Here is a 22,365-nt window from a genome sequence, read left to right on the forward strand (position 1 = left end):
CCTGGGTTCGATCTCTGGGTCAGGAAGATCCCCTGGAGGAGGGCATGACAATCCACTCCAGTAATCTTGCCTGGAGAATCCCCATGGACAGAGGAGGTTGGCGGGCTACGGTCCATGGAGTCACAAAGAGTCAGATGCGACAGAGTGACTAACACTTTTAACGCACTTCTTGTCTCTCTAACAGTTTCTTTTTAAAGGCAGGATGTAAAGAGTGCCAGTCTGCTTTGGCCCGCCATCTGACTGTGTGGATAGTCCTCAGATTTGACATGGTGTCACTTTGGAAGCTTGAGCTTGAATGTATTGCTAGCCTGGTGACAGAAGAGGCTGAGTGTGGCATGAAGGGCCTCAGTGTGGACCTCGCTGTGTGACCTTGAGCAAGTCATTCAACCTTCCTGGTTGAATGTTGAGTGAAAAGTAAAGGCCAGGTGTTAGAGGGAATTTGAAAACTCCCAAATAAATCAATTTTGCAGATGTGATATAAAAGAGAGTTCCTGTTCTTTGAGGATTTTGTTAGATGAAAATTGATCACAGTTGACAGATGGAAGTGGTTAGAGTTCTGTGGAGCCTGCTTCTTCCTCTTACCAAAGCATACGGACCCTACCCTGGCTACCCTGAGCAGGAGTGCACCAGCGGGTAGCAAGGGCCATTAGCTACACCAAGTTTTTCCATGCTGCTGCTGCTGCTGCTAAGTCACTTCAGTCAGACTCTGTGCAACCCCATAGACAGCAGCCCACTAGGCTCCTCTGTCCCTGGGATTCTCCAGGCAAGAATAATGGAGTGGGTTGCCATTTCCTTCTCCAATGCATGAAAGTGAAAAGTGAAAGTGAAGTCACTCAGTCATGCCTGACTCTTAACGACCCCATGGACTGCAGCCTACCAGGCTCCTCCGTCCATGGGATTTTCTAGGCAAGAGTACTGGAGTGGGGGGCCATTGCCTTCTCCAAGTTTTTCCATAGAACAGCTAAAATGGAAAAACTCCAATTTGGACTTGAGAGCTGGGAGATGTGGGTTTGAGTTGTGGGTCTGCCAGATCTTAGCTTGTCCTCTTGGGCCACTTAGTCTCTCTGAGCCTCAATTTTTGCATCACAAAGTCTGGGAAGATTATGTTTATCTCATAAACCTGTTCAGGGGATTAAATGAGGTGAGACGTAAAGCATGCAGCAGGACAGTCACCTAGTAGGTGTTTGATACTTGAACTATTGTAACATGCTATTTATATACCTATCTAATTTAATCAAACACACACTTATATAATTCAATCAAATAGATACTTGTATAATTTAATCAGGGACTTGCCAGGTAGCAAAGAAGTGGTAAAGAATTCTCCTGCCAGTGAAGGAGATGTAAGAGACATGGGTTCATTCCCTGGGTCGGGAAGATCATCTGGAGGAGGACACGGCAACCCATTCCAGTATTCTTGCCTGGAGAATCCCATTGACAGGGGAGCCTGGCAGGTGACAGTCCATAGGGTAGCACAGAGTCAGACACAGCTGAAGCGACTCAGCATGCATGCATGCATGCATACATAATTTAATCAAATGCATATAATTTAATCAGATAAAGTATAAAATATCTTTATAAGGTTTTACTTACGTAACAGTATCATTTCACATAATTGCATATTCTATAATAATTCATAATTTTTTAAACAGTTACATTTTGGAGATTCCTAGAACTAAGAGCTTTCACACTTTTTTGTTAAAACGTGTGTAATCTTTTCCCTTATCCTTACCCTCCAATGACGTCTTCTGTGGAAGAAGACTGTCTGAGATGGAACGAAGGAAGGTGCTTGCCGAAGTAGCAGTGAGGGGCCCCAACTCGTGGGTGGGCTCTCCCTTTAGTGACCCCAGCTCACCGGACTGGGACAGCCTTGGGACAGAGTGAAAACAGCTGCTCTCGGTCAGTCTTCATTCCTTTTTGAGGTCTCAGAGCTCCTTGGGTGGAGCTAAGGTCAGGGCTGAGGCCTGCTGCCTTGAAGTTGAACTTTTGTTCTTGGGTGGGAGGGGGGGAGGGTCGGGGGGCTCTGTGGCATCTGCTGGTGAGATGTATTACAGGGTTTGCTGTTCTCTCTCCCTGGTGGGAACTGGGGCCTGTTTTCCTCCAAGCCACCAGCTGATGGTGCCTTGACAGGCGGCTGGCTCTGCCCCGGGCTTTACTGATGGCTGCACTTAGGCTCTGTCACTGCTGAAAGCCATAAAGGAATCACAACACCCAAGTATGAGCCGGAGCCGACGAGGTTAGCGTCTCACATTGTGGCCTTAACAGCGGCTGTGTGTCTGTACTCTGTGACCATCCGATGAACACTGACTTCTAAGCAGTTGAGAACATTTTGTGTGTTGCATTTGAGTTTCATTTTTCTATAGGGGTGTCGGTGTCAGGTAATGATCCCTTAGCTGTATGAAGTTTTCTTTCTAGAAGAGTCAGTAGACCTATAATAGCAAAGGCATTGGTCATTAACTGTTAAGGATAAATCACACTTTTCTGGCCTCGGGTTTTCTGTGTTGAAATGATGTCACCCTTTTCTACAGACTTCATCAGCCTATGTCTGTTGTGATTTGTGACATTAAATGAGATATATTCGAGAGCCTTTTATCAGAAGATGGATATCAGGAGACATTATTACATAAATGGGTCTAACTTTTCTCTGCAAGAAAACTTGAGCCCCTTCCTTGGCAGATGTAGTGATGAGAGATGGATGGCCTTTGTGTCTGCCTTGCATCAGAGACTCTTGATTCTCCATAGAACAGCTAAAATGGAAAAACACATGGCCAGGCCACATTGGGATGCAGGGATAGAATGAAGGATGAATGGATGTTTGGATGGAACGGGAGTACTAGAGAGGGAGTGATAAATTAGAACCAGGATAAAAGAACGAAAGATAAGAGGAGCCATAAGACTTCCCAAGTTTTGTGCAGGGCATCACTATTGAAAACTTCACTACTTTTTGCTGTTTCCCATATATTCTTGTATACAGACTTCATTGGTATGTTTACTGAATAGACATTTTGGACTACTAACTGAGATGCTGGGGCTAAACGAATAAGACATGATCCTGCTCTCAGAGAGGGAAGTTTAAAATCTCTGGAAATGATTAGGAATCTTGCCTGGCACGTCCCTGCCTACAGAAGATGCTCTTGGAGCAGAGGGAGACATCCACCACCAGTCTTATCTCCTTGTATTCACCACGAACAAGGAAGGGCTTATGGGATCTTTTTTTTCCTTTGCCAAAACATTGCTTTCAGCTGTTCCCCGCCCTTCTATGAAGCTTTTAAGTTCTGGATTATTACTGTTTAATGGGATGTTACACTCTCGCACAGAATGACTCTTTTATTTCTTTTTGAACCAGGATTGATCGCAAGATGTCTAATGCTCACACCAACTACAAACTGGATGAGGCACAGGCTATAATGAGCGAGCTCAGGACCATCAAGAAAGCCATTTATACAGGAGAGAAGGAAAGACGGGACCTGATGCAAGTAAGAGGCCGGGGAGCTCTTCAGAGCCCGCATCTGTCTCTCTGCTCTCCTGCGTATCGTTCCTTTATTTATTTATTTCCCTTTTTAAACATGTTCATAATGCCAGGGTTATCTAACTTTCCTTTATGTAAACATTTAAAAATATATACGTATTTATATCATATCGTTATTATATAATCATGCAAATTTTAAACACATACATGTTTGTACAATATATATGTGTATTTGATATCTTCGATATATGTGTGTGTACGTATATATATATATATATATTTTAAAATGTGCATGTTAGTTTCCTAGGGTTGCCATGACAAAGAACCACATACCAGGTGGCTTAGAACAACAGGAGTTTATTCTCTCCGAGTCTGGAGGACGAGAGTCTGATGTCAAGGTGCGGCAGGGCCACGGTCTGTCTGGCGGCTCTGGGGAGGTCCTTCTCGCCTCTCGCAGCCTCTGGGGGCTGCTGGCAGTCCTCGGTGTTCTCAGCTTATAGATGCATCACCCTAGTCTCTGCCTTCGTGATCACATCTCTGCATATAAATTTTTTCTTCTTATAAGGACACCAATCATTGGATTAGAACCTGTTCTCATCTTAGTTTGATTTCATCTGCAGACTTTTCCTTCCAAATAAGCACGTATTCCCAGGTTCTGGGGGTTAGGACTGAAGCATCTTTTTGCAGGACACAATTCAGGCTATAGTAAGGGGTGACACATTTATATCGTTTAATAACCAAAGTAATTTTAAAAGTGTATCATAAGAGTCTTGCTGTCACCCCATTTTCTCACCTCCTATAACTACTGTTATAACCTTCTTGTGTGTCCTGCTAGTGTTTATACAGACACATGATGGTGTGGACACGTGATCAGTTGCCCTCGCAGAAAGCTGGGCCTGTAACTCTGTACGGCTGCATAGTATTCCACCATGAGGATAGACTTTATACTGGTTTATATTTTTGCCACTTGAACTCCTGTAGCTTCTGTTATTTTTAGAAAAACTGAGTTTTTGCCAAGGGACGCATGCCGGGCTCTTGCTCCATGCCGGAAAGCATTTGATGCTCTCCGTCGTGGCTTTTCTTTCCAGCTCAGTTCACTGAGTCGGCACCTGGCACTAGTAGGCGTTGGTCTCAGTTCTGCAGCATGTAAAACACACAAGGACATGGGAGCAAAGCTCACCTTCTTAGGCCAAGTGCAACAGGTGCGCACATGACCGCCTTGCATGGCGGTGCTTCCTAATGTCAAGGATGTGAGGCTGGAGTGTCCCCAGGGTGCTTGTTCAATTGCAGATTACCAGGCCATACCCCAGATCTCCTAGGTTAGACTCTCTGGGGGTAGGATACAGAAATCTGTATTTTCAGATGCCCTGTATTTCCGGGTCATGAGAGGTAAATGACACCCAGCTGCCTCGAGTGGGTTCCCCACCGTGGAGGCTGGAGATAGAATCTCTGGAAGATACCTCAGACCACAGCATCTTCTCTGAGACACTCCAGGGAGACACACAAGCAGTGTCTTCATCTAGTAAAATCAAATAAGTTGTTTCATCTTGGCCCATCCCAAGACACCTTTGTCTAGATCCAGAGGCACCTGCCTGGGGTCTACTGCACCTGGGCATCTCGTGTCTGCAGTCTTTTAAAAATCTTAAAACATCTGGTTTCTCTTGAACTTTCACCCGAAGGGGTTCCAGGTACCAGAATTTATACTTACTCTAATATTTGGCCTACTGACATCCATATAAGATGACTTTGACCCTGTAGAATTATGACTGAAAAAAATTTGCTAATAAGAATATGTGAGCATAGTCTAGGAGTTGTTTTCACCTTCTGTGTGGTTTTGAAAATCTCCAGGTAGCATTCCTTTCTGATGGAATTATTTATTGAAGGAACATTTCAAATAGGAGTGCTATCTCCCTTCCCCTTTGCTCTATTGAGGTACAGTTGACAAATAAAATTTTATAAATTTAAGGTGTACGTGCTGGTTTGATAGACACAACTATTGTGAAATGATTACCACCATAAAATGAGTTCACACATCTGTCACCTCACATGGGTACATTGATTTTTCTGTGCTGAGGACTTCTAAGATCTTCTCTTAGCAACTTTCAGACCTTCACTCCAGTATTGCTAGCTATTCTCACTGTGCTGTGGACCTAAGATCTGGGACTTATTCCTCCTGCTTTCCTGGTGGCTCAGACGGTAAAGAATCCACCTGCCAGTGCAGGAGACGTGAGTTCAATCCCTGGGTCAGGAAGATTCCCTGGAGGAGGGCATGGCAACCCACTCCAGTGTTCTCGCCTGGGAAATCCATGAACAGAGGAGCCTGGTGGGCTACAGTCCATGGGATTACAAAGAGATGCAATTGAGCACACACGTATGCACATTGCTCTTAATGCATGGGACTTTGGACCATTTGACCAGCATCTCTTCATTGCCCCGAGCTCTCTAGCCCCTGTCAGCTGCCTTTCTACTCCCTATGTTTTTGGCTTTTTTGGAGGGAAGGCTTATTTTTTCTTTAGGAAACACAGAGGTTTGTTTTTTTTTTTTTTAAAAAAAAAAAAAAAAACAGTAAAAATGGTCCCTCATTTGTTCTCTGTATTATTCCCTTGCTGCCAGGAGGACTCAGTTGCCATCTGACTTAAATCACTACGAGTTTCATGAAAGGTGCACGTGCTGATCAACATTTCTTTGGAATCTCATGAGAATGGGGTTGGGGTGGGCCTGCTCTCCAGGAATGAGGCTGCCGACCTGGAATGGGAAGGAAATGACTGCTTGGAAAGGGAAGAGATGCATCGCCATGGCTATTCAAGTTGCTTGTTCCCTTCTGTTCTAGAGCCTGGCCAAGCTGACTGATGGCTTCAGGAATAGCTGTTCTCTTACCGACCCTCTGCAGGAGTTCCCTCCTGGTGCAGGCGCACTGGGCGAGTCTTTATCTCACCAGTTTTGTGATGCTGGCTCTCAGACTGACATCATAGGCGAGGTATGCTCACCAGGCAGTGGGGGGGCGGGGGCGGAGAACCAAGTATATCCAGAGAGACAACAAAAGGGCTGCTTTCATGTGGCCATCACCCATTTGTTTAAATTTTCCACTTTCCCTTCAAAAGGGTTTTGGCTTTTGTGCCATTAAGTTTGAAGAAAGAATATGGTTTTTTTTTTTTACATCCAGGCATCTTGAAGGTTCAGAAGGGCCTGAGAGGCAATTGAATGGCTTATTACCTCTCTCTTCATAAATTAGATTTTTTAAAAAGGCAGAATCCTTTTGAAAGTTGAGTTTAGCTGTTTTTTTAAAATTTAAATGTATTTATTTTAATTGGAGGCTAATTACCTTACAATATTGTATTGGTTTTGCCATACATCAACATGAATCTGCCACAGGTGTACATGTGTTCCCCATCCAGAACCCCCTTCCCACCTCCCTCCCCGTACCATCCCTCGGTCATCCCAGTGCACCAGCCCCAAGCATCCTGTGGGAGAGGGAGAAGGTGGGATGATTTGGGAGAATGGCATTGAAACATGTATAATATCATATAAGAAATGAATCGCCAGTCCAGGTTCGATGCAGGATACAGGAGTTTAGCTATTTTTTGACAGGTGTAGGACTCTTTAGAGCATGGATCAGCTAACTTTTTCTGCCAAGATCCAGATAATAAGTGTTTTAGGCTTTGCCGGCTATGCAGTCTCTGCCATAGTCACCTGTGAATGGGTGGGTGGGGCTTGTTCCAGTAAAACTAAGAGGTGGTGGGCAACATTCATCCTTTGGGCTGTAGTTCTCTGAGCTCTGGCTTAGACCAGTGATTTTCATCAGCTTTGTGGCTGTGTTACCCTTGGGTTATACTTTGATGCTATTTCTTATTCTTCTAAGAGAATGTCAGAAAATTAAATTGAAATTAATTTTGTTTGGGACTTGGAAGAATTTCATAATGCCCCTTTTGATAATTAGTGAAGCCTTGAGTTAGCCATCAAAGCAGAATTGGCTGCCATCATGTGAAGCAGGGCAGTGAATACTTAAAGACACTACTGTTATACTGTCATTGAGTGAAGTTTTACATTCATTTGTTACAAATGGAAAACCAATTTGTATGGATTCTTAGGGCTCACTAAGTAAAGTTGAAATATCAGTGAAATGCACAATGCCCTCCTAAAAGTAAATACATAAAAAGGGAAAACCATTGACTAAAAAACTGTGAGTTTTAAATAATTAACTATATTTTAAAATGTCAACAAATAGTGCCTCTTTGAGGGGAATATCATATAGGAAATAATGCCTCTGTGTCCTGGATGTCCTGAACTGCCTATGTGCAATGTTCCCCCTCATTGTTCTCAAAACTACACTTGGACATTTTTTTGACCAGGTTTAAGACAGAGAAGAATCTGTAAGTCAAAACTGTCTGGCATTTTTGCCTAAAGATTTTGGCATGAGAAAAGGAAAGAAGTACAATATGTATTGAATTCCATGAATAACTCATTGCTGCTTAACATAAGGTTAGAATTAGAATAACTTTAGCAGTAAATTGTCATTATTTATGAGTTTACTGGGGCTGGCCCTGAGTTGGCAGCTTCATGACTGTTACTTTGATTTAAGTAGCTGTTTCCATCTTCTTTTGTCAGCTGAGAGGGTCCAGGTACCAGGTTACCTAAGGTTATATAGCCAGGGAGAGGCAGATCTGGGTTTGAATCAGCAACTCTGATCCCTAAACCCCTGTGCTTTCTACTACATCTTGTTATTGAAAAATATATCAAAAGGCTTTAACTGTATTAGTTAGCTATTGCTGCATAACAAAACACCCCTGAAACCTAGCATTTGAAAACAGCACACATTTATTATCTCACACTTGTACTGTGGATCAGGAAACTGTGCTTCATCTTCTGCTTCAGGGGCTCTCAGGAAACTGTAATCAAGGTATTAGCTAGAGTTGCAGTCTCATCAGAAAGCTTGATTGGGAAGGGTTTACTTCCAGGCTTATATGATTGTTGGCAGGATTCAGTTCCTCACTGATTATTGGACTGAGAGCTTCTATTCCTTACTGTATGAACCTCTCCAGAACGGCAGCTTGCTTCGTCACAGCATGCATGTACTACACAAGTTGGGATGAATTTTTTTGTGTGTTTATATCAACTTTGAGGAATTCTCTATTTCTTTTCAAACTTAATTTGCTGTGGGCATTACAAAATAGACAAGTGTACTTCCACTATTTTAAAAAAAATCCGCCAGTGTTGGAACAACCAAAGTCTTACCAGTCGCATTCCCAACTCCCGATGACCAGAGGTGGCAGCTGTTATTGGTGTGTTTCCTTCCAGACCTTTGAAAAATGGAAATTAGAAGGTGAATTAAAATATTCTTCACTGGTGCTGGAAGTTTAAGTGAGTTTTCTCTTTTGAAAATGGGTTTTTAACATGTCTCCCCCCTTGTTTATCTTCCTTCTGTTCCGAAAAGTTCATCTTTGATGATAAAACAAGGCTTGTGGATCGAGTCAGGCTTAACTGGCAGTATGAGGAAGCCAGAAAGAGGTAAGAAGCTCCTTTTTCAAACCTTGCCTTCTCCTTATTTCCTTCCTCCTGTGGGAAGAGGTTTTATGGAGTTTCAATGTGTGATTTATCCACATCTTACCAGAAAGCAATGTCTGACAGAGTATAGAATTAAGACTCTTCAGTTTACGTGTAGCTTCGGAACGCATGTGACAGAATTTCACATGCATTTAAAATGGGAACTTCTCAATATTGCAAACAGTTATAAAGATGGGATATAATAAAAATAGAGACTTTTCAGGCGCTCTTTATCCTCTCAAGGAATTCAGAACTCCCTCCTTCCCTGCCTTCTAGCTGAGCATCAGTCCCTCAGAACAGCTTAAGCATAACTGTTTTTTTTTTTTTTTAATATATGTGGCGTCTCATTTTATAGATTAACAACAAGAACCATGTATCTTGGTTCAAAGACAGTTTAATAAGGATTAGGTCCATGAGTGACAGCAGTACCTAATCTATGTCATTCTGACAGAGAACTGAAACACAATCGTGTCTGTTAACCTGTGTTGTAGGTTACCTGCCTTCTGCGAATTGAGACTTGACCTTGTTTGTGTGTTTCAAAATGTATCTCTTCCTCCTCTCTGTCCCTCCCTCCCGGTCTCAGCCAGGATGCACAGGCAGCACCACCAGGTGGGCTGTTACCCTCGCAGGCAGTGTTTTGTTTAAATTTATTTTATTGGGCTGTGTCGGGTCTTAGTGGCGGTACACAGGCTTCTCTCTAGTTGTGGCACATGGATTCAGTAGTTACGGTGCATGGGCTTAGTGAATCAATCTCTCTTGTGCCTTCTGAAAAGAGTCTTAAATTCAAGCTATTCCAAAATCTGGGCTTCAGAAAGCCATGGTGCCTGTCTTTTTCAAGAAGTTTCTTTAGTCACATATGAACTGCTGTGCGGGGAGTGGAGGAAGAGGAGCGAATGCCAAGCAGGTCGAGGGCGTCCATTCTGGAAGCTAAATAGTTGGGTTTGGTCAGTATACTGTATCATTCAGGGATGTCTGGAAATCCGCTTCATGGCCTTTTTAGCAAATGTAAAAATAGCATCCAAAGCAGATCATCTGACTCCCTGCTGGAGGGCCGGCTGGAGATGACCCAGCCTCTGCTCCGAGCCCCTCTGCCCGATCCTTCTGGCTCTTGCTCTGCAGGATGCAGTGATATCCTCAAAGGGGGCACTGCACTTCCCCGTGGACCACTTCCCTGGCCTCAGGCATCCACTCTCTGGAGCTTGCTGGTGGCGTTTGTCCGACGCTGTTGTCTCAATATTGAGAATATTGTCTCAATAGTCCTCTGCTCCTTGCATGTTTCTGTGGCACTGTGTGGGTGTTGGAATTCGCTGCATTGTATTAAACCATAGAAACTTGTTGGGTGCTGTACTTAACGTAATTGTTACTGTTTGGCTGTGACATTTACCAGCCATTGCAAGGGATATTTTGGTTTTCTAGAGATGAGATTGATACAGAGTGAGTAATCTTTTAAATATCGAGATAATAACATTTGGGCGGAAAGTCCAGGATTTAAGAGCATTCTTCAGGGGAGGACACTGTACTTCATCAGTATCTTTTAAAGGGGAGGAGTATCTCAGGGTCACCAGAACCTTGTTAGGAAAGGCACTGCAGTTGCAGAGGAGGGTCCTGTCCCCAGTGCGTCGACCTTTGTAGGAAAGTACGGGCTTCTCCAAAGTGCCTTTCTGAGCTGCCTTGCACACATTTAGAGATCTGAGATTCATTGTAAGGACGTGTCAGGTTGGCTCACAGTTGTTCTTTCCCACTAGAATAGTGGTTCCCACTGGAACAGGGAGTGAGGGAGGGGTGCAATGGTGGGACTCCCCCCACCCCCAGTGGGCTTCTGGCTACATTTACAGATGTCAGTAGTTGTCATAGCTCTAGGGGAGGCACCAATGGCATCAAGTGGGGAGAGACCAGAGAACACTCCGGCCCCCATGTCACTAGTGCTAGAGGATTGTGCTGTCTCAGCAGGTCCACATCTGTGTCATTTCCATATGGGCAACCCCAGCAGCTTCCTCCACACCCGGCAGCCATTGGCAGAGAAGCTGCCAGGGGTTGGGTGGGGGTCTGGGAGACTGTACTTCTGACTAGCACCTGCCCTGTTCACAGACGTGGCGTGGTTTATGTGAGGCCATAAGGACATATAAACTCCCCCACAGCTAGCAGACATTGTGAGGACCTCAGTGAGTCTGCCTGGGGGTGGAGATAACCCCAGATAGTACCTGCAGGGTGTGCGCCTGCGTGCACGGACACTGCCTATATGTATAGACACACAGGGTTCAGAAGCATGTACAAATCTGCTTGTATGTCTGTGTACACATGTAACATATGTATGCTTGCATTTATTTGTGTGTATATATAGGGCTTCCCTGGTGACTCAGACAGTAAAGAATCTGCTTGCAGTGCAGGAGACCTGGGTTTGATCCCTGGGTTGGGAAGATCCCCTGTAGGAGGGCATGGCAACCCACTCCAGGATTCTTGCCTGTAGAATTTCATGGACAGAGGAGCCTGGCGGGCTACAGTCCATGGGGTCACAGAGTCGGACACGATTTAGCATATATATACCTGTGTGTTTTCCTGCTTGTTTTTATTACATAAATAATACATGAATACATTGCTTTTGTCAAAGATGCAATCAATAGAGACCTCCCATCTTAACTTCCTCTCTAATCCTACCTCCCACCATTAATGATTTGGTGTGAAACCTTCCAGGTTTTATGTAAACATTTAAGTAAATGAAGCTCAGTGTAGTTAAATCTAGTATATGATGCATAGCTTTTCTAATGATTACAACCATCCTCTCTGGATGGACATCTCGATGATTCCAGTTTTTTTTTTATTTTCACAAATAGTGCACATCTGTGTATAGGCCCCAGCCTTGCAGGAATACCTGTTTCCTTGGACAGATACTTAGCAAGGAAACATATGGGTCTAAAGACCTTTATGTCGGAAGTTCTGATCGGTCCCACCGAATTGTCTTCCAAAATGACCTATATGCTTTACTCTGCCATCAGTAGCAACGGAGAGCCCTGATTTCTGTGTCTCCTCATCCTGGTTAAATACCATCATTTTTTGTACATTTTTTTGGAGTCGTGGACAAACACATTCTGTGAGTTGTCACGTCCTTCCCTGGTGAAGGTTGCAGGGAATGGTGTACTGATGGTGCAGATCAGCATACTTTCAGTTATTTAAATTGCCGGGTCTGAATTGTTTTTGCAGACAAGCACTCCTTTCACAACATGTTAGATTCCATCAGCCCCTAAGGGATGGGGGTGGCCCCCCAGGGGATGTTTTTGGTTCTCGTGACTGGAGAGAGGGCACTTCTGGCATCCCATGTGGGGACCCCAAGGATATTGCTCAACACCCCACAATACCCAGGACAGTCCCCCCAGCAAAGACTCAGATGGCCCAGAGTTTCTTGCTGCCATCAAAAAATCTGACTCTTCGGCTTCTTATCTTGCTCTGAAATCCCAACTGTGTGTGGCAAGACCCAAGGACAAGTCTTCCACTGACTCAAGGCATTAGCCTGTTCCAGCCATTCTGGCTCCCTCAGTGTTCCTCACACACATTGGGCCTAACACCTGTCAGGCACACTCCTGGTTTAGTGCTGGAGGTTGGCACAGTAATGGCCCCTGAGATGTCCATATCCTAATCCCTAGAACCCATGACTCTGTTAGCTTCCTTGGCGGAAGGAGCTTTGCAGATGGCCTCAAGTTAGAGATCTGGGGGTGGGGAGATGATGCTAGATCACCTTGATGGTAGCCATTTAGTCACTCAGTTGTGTCCATCTCTTTGTGACCCCATGGACTGTAGCTCACCGGGCTTCTCTGTCCATGGGATTATCCAGGCAAGAATACTGGAGTGGGTTGCCATATCCTTCTTCAGGGGATCTTCCCGACCCCGGGTTTGGACCCGGGTCTCCACATCACAGGCAGATTCTTTACCATCTCAGTCACCAGGGATTACCTCGATAGGCTCAATGTAATCCCAAGGGTCCTTAGAAGAGGGAGAAGCAGAGAAGGAGATATGAGGATGGATGCCGAGATCAGAGTGATGCAGGCCCGTGAGCCAAGGAAAGTGAGCAGCCCCTAGAAACCGCTGTAAAATATATTCTTCCGTTGAGCCCCCAGAAGAATCACAGTCCTGTCACTCATTGTTGACTTATGTCATCTGGAACTGTAAGGTCTACAGCCATACCACCCCAGATGTGCCCGATCTCATCTGATCTTGGAAGCTAAGCAGAGTCGGGCCTGGTTAGTACTTGGATGGGACTGTAAGGTAATGATATGTGTTGTTGTAAGCCTCCCAAGTTTGTGATCATTTGTTACAGAAATGCAAGGCAAGTAACACAGTACCCTTGGCCCCTGCTGTTTCCTCTGCCTGCAATGGGATGCTTGGCCTCAAAGGGTCATGTGGCCTTTGCTCTCCTTCTGCTCACTGTCAGAGACACTTTTCTCATCATTCTGAATAAAGGATCACTCCCGTCTACCACCCCATTACCCTGATTCTCCCAGCAAATGTAACCAGCTAACCTGCTCTATACTTTATGCATGTGCCTGTTAAGTCTCTTCCATCATGTCCAACTCTGGGATCCAGCCCGCCAGGTTCCTCTGTTCATGGGATTTTCCAGGCAAGAATACTGGAGTGGGTTGCCATGCCCTCCTCCCCAGGATCTTCCCAACCCAGGGATCGAATCTGCATCTCTTGTGTCTTCTGCATTGGCAGGCGGGTTCTTTACCACTAGCACCACCTGGGGAGCCCATATTTTATGTGTTTGCTTTTTCTACTGTTTGTTTTTCCCTGCAAGAATGGAAGCCTCCTGAGGGCAGAAATTTTTATCCAGTTAGCTCATGACTATAATTCCAGAAACTAAGTGTCTGGTGAATATTTACTGAAAGAGTAAACAGAGGTCCCCTTAGATCACACATGCTCTTTGACCTTCACCCCTATGAACAGGCGGGTGGAAGGAATTCTTGGACCCAGGTCAGCGCCAGGTCAGCTGCTCTGCTCCTGGCTCCTGCCCCCAAAACCCTCATCCTGGTATGAGCCTTGGGCTAATTCCCCTGGATTTACAAGAAGAAAAGGCCTTTAGACACGCATGCCCTTCAGGATCTCATGAGGGCAGGTCATGGTCTGTTCATTTCAGAAATTGTGTTCACATGACACATCATTGCTCCCAGCTCAGTTTGTGGTTCCTGGGCTTTCGTGGTCATTCAGAAGGGCTTGTGGTCATGGACCACCCCGTCATGAATCCTCCTCTTGGGTATTGGAAAAAGCAGCTTTGGAGCTGGGCCCTGAGGGATGTTGGAATTCCCGCTGCCCATGTGTTGAGGAAAGCTTTCTCAATCAAGGGGGTGCAGGGATCAGGGCAGAGTTGTATAATTGCAAGTTTCTTAGGGGGCAGGGCAGAACAACCCCAGAGAGAGTTCTCTGAGGCTTGCTTTATGGTCAAGGATCACTTAGGCTGTGGATCTTGATATTTGATAGTTAGTTTGGTGCTTTCATTGGAGCTTCACCTGCTTGAAAACATCCTTGAGGCATTCCTCTTGTTGCCAGGCTGCACCCCATGAAGATTAGCTTCCTTCCCCTCTGTAAAATTTCCTGGGCTTTGCCACTTCTAAATGAGGAAAAGCTGATGCCTTGATGTATTTCCTTGTATATCTAGATTCGAGACTCTCAGAGCTGGGAAATCATCAAAAGACAATAAATGTTCTGAACAATGAGGGATTTCATGTCTCTTCAGATTTAAAGGAAGTTTATAGAAGTGGAACTCATAATTCCAAACGATGGTATGATTTCTAGAGAATTCTCTAGACCAGACCACCACTGTCATGGTGACTAGTTTTGTTTTCAACTCTGGGTCATGTGTGCCCAGTCACTCAGTCGTGTCCGACTCTTTGCAACCCATGGACTGTAGCCCACCAGGCTCTTCTGTCCATGGGATTCTCCAGGCAAGGATACTGGAATGGGTTGCCATTTCCTCCTTCAAGGGAATCTTTCCGGCCCAGGGATCGATTGTCTCTTGTGTTTCCTGCATTGGCAGGTGGATTCTTTACCACTTGGGAAGCCCTCTAGGTCATGTAAAATATATTCCAACAACTGTTTCTTCCTTTTCCTTCAGGAACATCACTTTGGTTCCCAAGGCAGACCTTATGATAGGAGTATTTTCACACTATTGGTTAAAAACTTGAAAGAAATTTTCAAAGCCAGTTTGGAGGAACAAGTCTTCTTGAAGCAACCCTGATGACGCAGATGTCTCCTTATTTTTAACCTAAGAGTGCTTGTTCCAGAACTGTGCACAAACTGTAGCTGTTTCCATAGAAACACTTGCCGTCCTGATAGGAACAAAACATTTGGCCTGGCCTGTGTCTCCGCGTCTCAGTGTTTGTTGCCAGGACGGGTCCTGTGCCGTCGCTGATGGAGCGTTAGGATTCCAGCTGAATTCGATCAGTCCTTTGGATTTTCCCTTCAGTTCTCCAGTGACGGTGTATCTGGGTTTGGGAGTGGGGCACGGCCGTGAGAGACAAAGGAAACAGGCCAAGAGAAAGAAACCTGGAGACCATCTGCTTTCCATTTAAAGAAGTCATTCTGAAGCTCTATTTGTTCAGAGGGGACAAGATGTGAGGGCAGGGAGGGGTGTTGGGGTATTTGTAGGCCCATATTTTTTTTTTTTATAAATTTTTAAAAGATTATTTATTTTTGGCTGAGCTGGGTCTTTGCTGCTGCATGGACTTTCTCTCTAGTTGTGGTGAGCGGGGGCTACTCTTTGCTGAGGTGCATGGGCTTCTCCTGGTGGCTTCTCCTGTTGCAGAGCACAGGCTCTAGGTACACAGGCTCAGTAGTTGTAGCACACAGCCTTAGTTGCTCCACAGCACGTGTGACCTTCCTGGACCAGGGATGAAACTCGTGACCCCTGCCTTGGCAGGCAGATTCCCAACCACGAGCCCACCAGGGAACGTAGGCCCTTCTTATGCCGCATGGTCTAGAGTCAGACTCCATGAGTTTCCAGTGTAAAGACTTGAGCTGAATAGACACTAGTTGACCAAGATTTAGTTCATTGAGGTAAAGTGATTTCACTGTCCATACGACTCAGATCTCAGATGAGACTGTGGTGGACTTTTGATTTCCATTTAAATAGATATTTGCAGAAAAAAAACTAAAGAGAGAAAACATAAAAAGCATCAAGTTTACAGCTATAATTGACATCTGAAGGCATGAGACTCTAACCTGGCACCATGTCCTAGAACGTGGCATTGGGTCTGTCATGTCCCCTCACCCTGAGTCAGGGATGTGGCTGGCCTGGAGTTCCATTTCTGTTCCAGAAAGTGGCATTATTTTAGGAACGTGCAAAATTGTATCATAGATCCCAGAGTTGAGATATAAATTCAAAGAACTGGGGATTACTCTGAATATGTAAACTATGCAATATTAAAAGCACATTTTCTTCTTTGCAAAATGCAAGTCATATTTAAGATTTCCACATGAATCGTAAGGGTCCAAGCAGTTTCTGCCACATAAATGCAGGTTTCCATTCATGGTTTAATGGTGCCCAGGTTGTAACAGAAAAGGTGTTTGGGCAAAAATAGTAAGGGGAAAATGATTCATATTTGACTTCTGTCTACATTAGGCCTGTTTAAGGGGTGAAATTTAGAAATCACATGATAAATGTGAGACTGGAGTGCTTGACTGAGAACTTGCTTTCATTTCTTGACTATTCTGTGCACAGGGACGTGTGTCTTAAAGCCTTTAAAAGACATTTATGAGAGGATATATATAGGCTATAAAAGGGGTTACCTATCAAAAATCAGTAAATTCAGCTGACTCTCAGGGAAAAAACAAACCCTCGCCAGTTTTAAGTTGATCTTGATTCTCTTTGAAAATGAACTTAGGCAGTTCCCTAGCAGTCCAGTAGTTAGGGTTATGTGCTCTCACTGCCATGGTCCCGTGTTCAATCCCTGATTGGGGAATTAAGATCCCACAAGCCACATGGTGCAGCCAAAAAAAAAGGGGGGGGGGACTTGGAAAAGTTTCTTTTTTTGCAAATTTTAATTGTGACCTCGCTTTGTTTCCTTATGTTTCATTTCACTGAGAGAATATGGTAGGAAATAGCCTTTCTGGAAATGGTTTTCCCTTTATTTTCTAGAATTGGAATGATGGTGTTTGCAAGAGTGGGGTTCCAATTTCGCACTGCATATCAGCTACTGGGTGTGGCTATAGAAGGGACATCAGAACTGTACATTTGTTATTTAGCCTGAGGTAGAAGGTCTCTTGGATCCAATAATCCTAACACAGGAAGGGTCCGCCTTGCAGATGCTCTTTTCTGGACCAGCAGCATGGTACACAAGGCTTATTGTTTTAAAGGTAAAGCCATCCTGCCTCTTCTGTGGCAAACATTCAAGACACCACTTGTGCAAGAAAGAATTCTAGCATTCTTGGTTCCCGGTACGCACAGACAGACACATGCTTCTCTCAGCCTGGCTAAGAGCAGACCCCAAATGTCTAACTCCAGATTATGGATCTAGAGAAAGAAATTACACTTTCTAGTCTATTCCAGTCAGCTTCCCTTGTGGCTCAGACAGTAAAGAATCTGCCTGCAATGCAGGAAACCTGGGTTTGATTCCTGGTTCGGGAATATCCCCTGGAGAAGGGAAGGGCAACCCACTCCAGTGTTCTTGCCTGGAGAGTTCCATGGACAGAGGAGCCTGGTGGGCTACAGCCCATGGGGTTGCAAAGAGTCAAACATGACTGAGCGACTAACACACACAATATATGCCAGTATTCCTCTAGATTCATAGGGAGCTCTGCAGTGATTTGCAGTGCTATGAAATTCAGTTACTTTTTAAAAAAAAAAAAAACAATAAACCTTGTTCTTAAGCACAGTGTGCTCATCTAGTGCTCAGAACAGCCCAAACAACCTTTCCAGGTGGGTTACATTAAGTCAGCTTCACCCAAATTGTTTCTGCTACAGGAGTCACCCCTCACCATATGTCCATACAGCTTTTTCTTTTGAGCTCTGGAAAGTTACAGTACACTGTTTAATCCTGGTCACTGTACTGTTTCTTTTATGCTCACAGTGGGCAGACCTTTGGAAATCTGCCCTTTGCCTCTCTTTCCTCTTGTACTACAGTTTTTTCTTTATACTTTGTTCTGATAGTGGATATTACTTGGGGGCTTCCCTGGTGGCTCAGATGGTAAAGAATCTGCCTGTAATGCAGGAGACATGGATTCTATCCCTGTGTTGGGAAGATCCCCTGGAGAAGGAAATGGCAACCCACTCCAGTATTCTTGCCTGGAGAATCCCATGGACAGAGGAGTCTGGTGGGCTACCGTCCATGGGGCCTCAAAGAGTTGGACACGACTGAGTAACTTGAGATTTTCCTGGAAAAAGCAGGATTATCTAGGATTGGATCTCCACCCACCCTCAGCAACTTGAATCCCCGTGCAGTGGTGGCTGACCTGGAGCTGGCCAATGCAAATGGAATCTTGATCTCCTCACATGTTAACTTCAGAAAACTCAAAAGGAGTGCTTTTAAAAATATGTGTGCTTGTAGTATGAGAATTATTATTATATATGACCAGGTAACACTGCTAACTTTACTTGGGCTCAAATAGGCTTTCCTGTATACATTGAAATGAAAAATTACGAGGACCCAATGGATTTGCTCTTTGTACATCTCTTCTATATTTATTCCTTACCTTTGACTTGGCTTGATCTACAGTAGAATGTTCCAAAAATTTTGCTGGGTCTAATGTCTGATTTGGTGCTAATTTATGGGTCTGCTTGGAGTGCTTCCTTGGGCTTCAGTTATATGACTGCCATAAATTTTAATTACACTAATTAGAGAGAGGTAGATGCTTAAGCTCAGTTGGATTCCTAACCCTGTTGAGCTGCATCTGTCATTAGTTTTTTCAGTGACATGGTTTGGCACCATTTTCCAACACATTTGCAGGAAATTGGTCTTATGTTAGAAAAGAATTTGCCTAATAAAGCTACTGACATTCAGCTATTTTCTTTACCTTCTTGGGGAATTGGGCTTGAGTAAAACGTGCACATTTAAACTATGACTTGTATACGCTTTTCTTTTCATGACTGTGGATTTTCTAATTGGTTTGGTGCTTGAAGAAGGTTGTTGTTGTTGTTCAGTCGCTCAGCCATGTCTGACTCTTTGTGACCCCATGGACTGTAGCACGCCAGGCTTCCCTGTCCTTCACCATCTCCTGGAGCTTGTTCAAACTCACATCCATGGAATCAATGACCCCATCCAACTATCTCACCCTCTGTCTGTGGTCCCCTTCTCCTCCTGCCCTCAATCTTTCCCAGCATCAGGGTCTTTTCCAATGAGTTGGCTTTTCGCATCAGGTGGCCAAAGTGTTGGAGCTTCAGCTTCTTCCCTTGAAGAAGGCACCTTGGCCAATCCTTTTGTCAGATTGACTAATCTCATGCTCATGTCTAGTTCAGGAGCAGCTCAGACTGGTACAGGGATATCCCACAGCCCTTAACACATGGGCCAATGCCAGTTGACGGTCAGTATCTGCGAGGAAGCACAGTGTTGAGACGGATTCTGAAGTTTGGACCCAGCGAGGACACCAGCTCGATTCATGATATGTGTCCTGAGCACCAAATGGGACGGTCTCAGAAGTACTCGTGCCTTTCTCATTTTAGAGAGGATCATCCTATCCCTGCCTGATGGAAGCCCTAAGCTCCAAGGACAGTTCGCATTCTCCAGACCAGGCTGGGGTGCCTGAAAAGCAGTGGGTGTCACACTTGGCAAGAAGCACCTAGGAGGGCTTGTCAAAACCTGGGTTGCCCCACTCCATCTGCAGAGCATGGTGTTCAGCAGATCTGGGATGGTACCTGAAGTTTGCATTTGTAACGAGCTCCCAGGTGATACTGAGGCTGACTCAGGGACCCCACTTTGAGAACCACTGTCTTGAGGCTAGAGGACTGAGTGCACCTGCCACTTCACTACCCTCACAGCTCTCTGTGACCTCAGAGAAGGCATTGGATTTAGTTTTGGGCCCATGTGCCAACCTCTGTCTGGCACACGGCTGGCTTCTGGTCAGGTCTGCAAATCCTTCTCTCTGCCCAGAAGCCACTGCCATCTTGAGCCACATATAAACATAAAGGGCTTAAAACATCATGCTCCTGCTTTTAGGGATCTCTGAAAACACGGGCCATGTCTCTTTCACTTCCTCTGCCTTCAGCACAACTTCAGGACACTAGTCTGTCTGCCCAGTGGGCCCACAGGCCATTTGGGTGCACAGGGTGGGGGTGACAAGAGCTGTATTTCTGCAGCTTAAGGGGTACCCTGCATCACATCCAGGCTCACTGCGACTTGACTCCCATTCTTTCATATACTTGCTGGTGTGTTCATTCTCCGTTTCACATGTTTAGCTTTGGTTGAGTACCTGCTCTCTGCCAGGCATTTTGAATATCCTTCATGGTCAAGGCCTCCGGCACTCTTGAGGATCCCATGAGGGCTGTGATTCTCTTCTGGGTTTTCTCAAGGTGGGCTCCGCAGCTAGGCGCACAGAGAAGGCAGGCGGCTGGAAGCATCTCTCATGCGTCTAGCACGGTGTTCAGCTACTGATAAGGGAGGGGGTGTGGAGAGAAATGAGCCGGCTCTGTCTCGTTCCAAAACAGCACATATAGGAAGCAACGCCAGGCATGTGGGTGAATCGGGGTCTTCTTTGAAACAAACATGCGTGTGTGCTCAGTTGCTTCAGTCATGTCCAACTCTGTGACCCCAGGGACTGTAGCCCGCCAGGCTCCTCTGTTCATGAGACTCTTCAGGCAAAAATACTGGAGCGGGTTGCCATGCACTTCTCCAGGGAATCTTCCCAACCCAGGGATCAAACCCAGGTCTCCCGTAATGGCAGGTGATTCTTTACCACTGAGCCACCTGGGAAGCCCTGCAACAAACATCCTTACTGTCATCCCAAATGTCATAGGCCAGGGCAGATGATGCAAAGGGCTTCCACATCAGGTTCGTTCCACCTCACTTCCAGATCCCTTATTTGTGCCATGTGAGGTTGACTCAGTGCAGTCATTCTGCTATTGGTCAGCGTGAGTTTCTAGAATCTGCGTGACGGTGCTGAGACTGTGTGAAGACACGTGTGTTTCATCAAGTTCGTGGATCTTCCCATGTCCCTTTCCTGCAGAGTCTCGAACATCCAGCAGCAGCTGGCCCAGCTGGAGAGCGAGTCGTGGCCGGGCCTGGCTGAGGCTGACAGGGACCGGCTGCAGCTCGTCAAGGAGAAGGAGGCCCTGCTTCAAGAGCTACAGCTCATCATCCAGCAGAGGCGGCCGGCAGAGGACGTGGTGAGACTGGAGGAGGAGCGGCGGCGCCTGGAGGAGGAGATCCAGCGCGCCCGGGCCACGTCCATGCAGGGCGCCACCGAAAGGTGGGCAGGTAGCGCCGGAGGAGCGGCTGGCAAAGCCAGATTGCACAACTGCACATGGTCACTGATTCCTCTGGCAGCTACTGCCTGGTGGAAGGTGGAAGGAGCATGTACCTGCCTGTCCTCCAGGGGTCCCAGCTCTGCTCAGGGCTCCAAGACTCCTGGTCTCTGTTCACAAGTGGGAGACGGTCGAGAAGGGGATAGAGGAGGGAAGAAGACCGGGGAACCCATGACTTAGACCCTGCCTGCTCCCGCTGCAGGTGCCAGGTGCCCTGCCCCTGTATTTTCAGGACATTGTCCTTACTCACCCCATAGGAAAAAGTAGAGAGAAAACTACCTCCCACACTTGGGCAGTGGCTTTTTTATTTTGGGCTTGATCTTTGAATTCTGTGGATGTTAGAATTTCATATGGTTTTGCCTGGAAGAGGGCTTAAAAATGAGGGACTCTGATTTGTTCCAGGGAATTGCAGTAGATTGTGGCATGCTGGGCATTTGTATCCATCTTCTAGTCTACTCTCCATCTATCTGTTCATCTACTCACACCCATCCTCCCATCTTTATGCCCATCTTCTTATCTACTGTTGTCCATCCAAACTACTGTTCACTCATCCATCTATCAGCCTGCCATCCTCCCACCCCTGTATCCATCAGTCCATGCAGCTACCCACCCATTGATTTATCCATCCTTTTATCCACCCATCTACCCACTCATCCATCCATCCATCCGCCCATCCATCCACTCACCCATCTATCTATCTGCCTACCCACCCAGTGTATCAGGCGCTGTTCAGGGGGCTGGTGGTACATTTTCAAGCACAATACACATCTCTGTTATCTTGGTGTTTATGACCTGGATGTGCTTTTTAGAATTTAGTCATTCAAACCTCAGTCAGTTCGGGGGAATTAATAGTTACATTTCTTGTTAGGAAAATATACTTGCTATCTTTGAAATCCACCAGTGGACTGTTTTCATA

The 22,365-nt window shown here is 45.5% G+C and overlaps 1 protein-coding gene across 2 annotated transcripts in view; it reads left to right on the plus strand.

Annotated features, from left to right (window-relative positions):
• The window catches only part of WWC3 (WWC family member 3), a 108,328-nt gene that overhangs the window by 59,758 nt on the left and 26,205 nt on the right, over positions 1-22,365 (plus strand). The window contains exons 5-9 of one of the 2 annotated variants that reach the window (XM_042242477.2): positions 3,347-3,476; positions 3,769-3,867; positions 6,300-6,446; positions 8,901-8,974; positions 21,152-21,394. In XM_042242477.2, the coding sequence (XP_042098411.1) occupies positions 3,347-3,476; positions 3,769-3,867; positions 6,300-6,446; positions 8,901-8,974; positions 21,152-21,394 (693 nt within the window). The remainder of the gene's footprint in view (positions 1-3,346; positions 3,477-3,768; positions 3,868-6,299; positions 6,447-8,900; positions 8,975-21,151; positions 21,395-22,365) is intronic. The other variant, XM_027963576.3, reaches the window with a different exon arrangement.

The sequence above is a fragment of the Ovis aries genome, chromosome X (assembly GCF_016772045.2).
Source record: "Ovis aries strain OAR_USU_Benz2616 breed Rambouillet chromosome X, ARS-UI_Ramb_v3.0, whole genome shotgun sequence".
In the NCBI taxonomy this organism is placed as follows: Eukaryota; Metazoa; Chordata; class Mammalia; order Artiodactyla; family Bovidae; genus Ovis; species Ovis aries.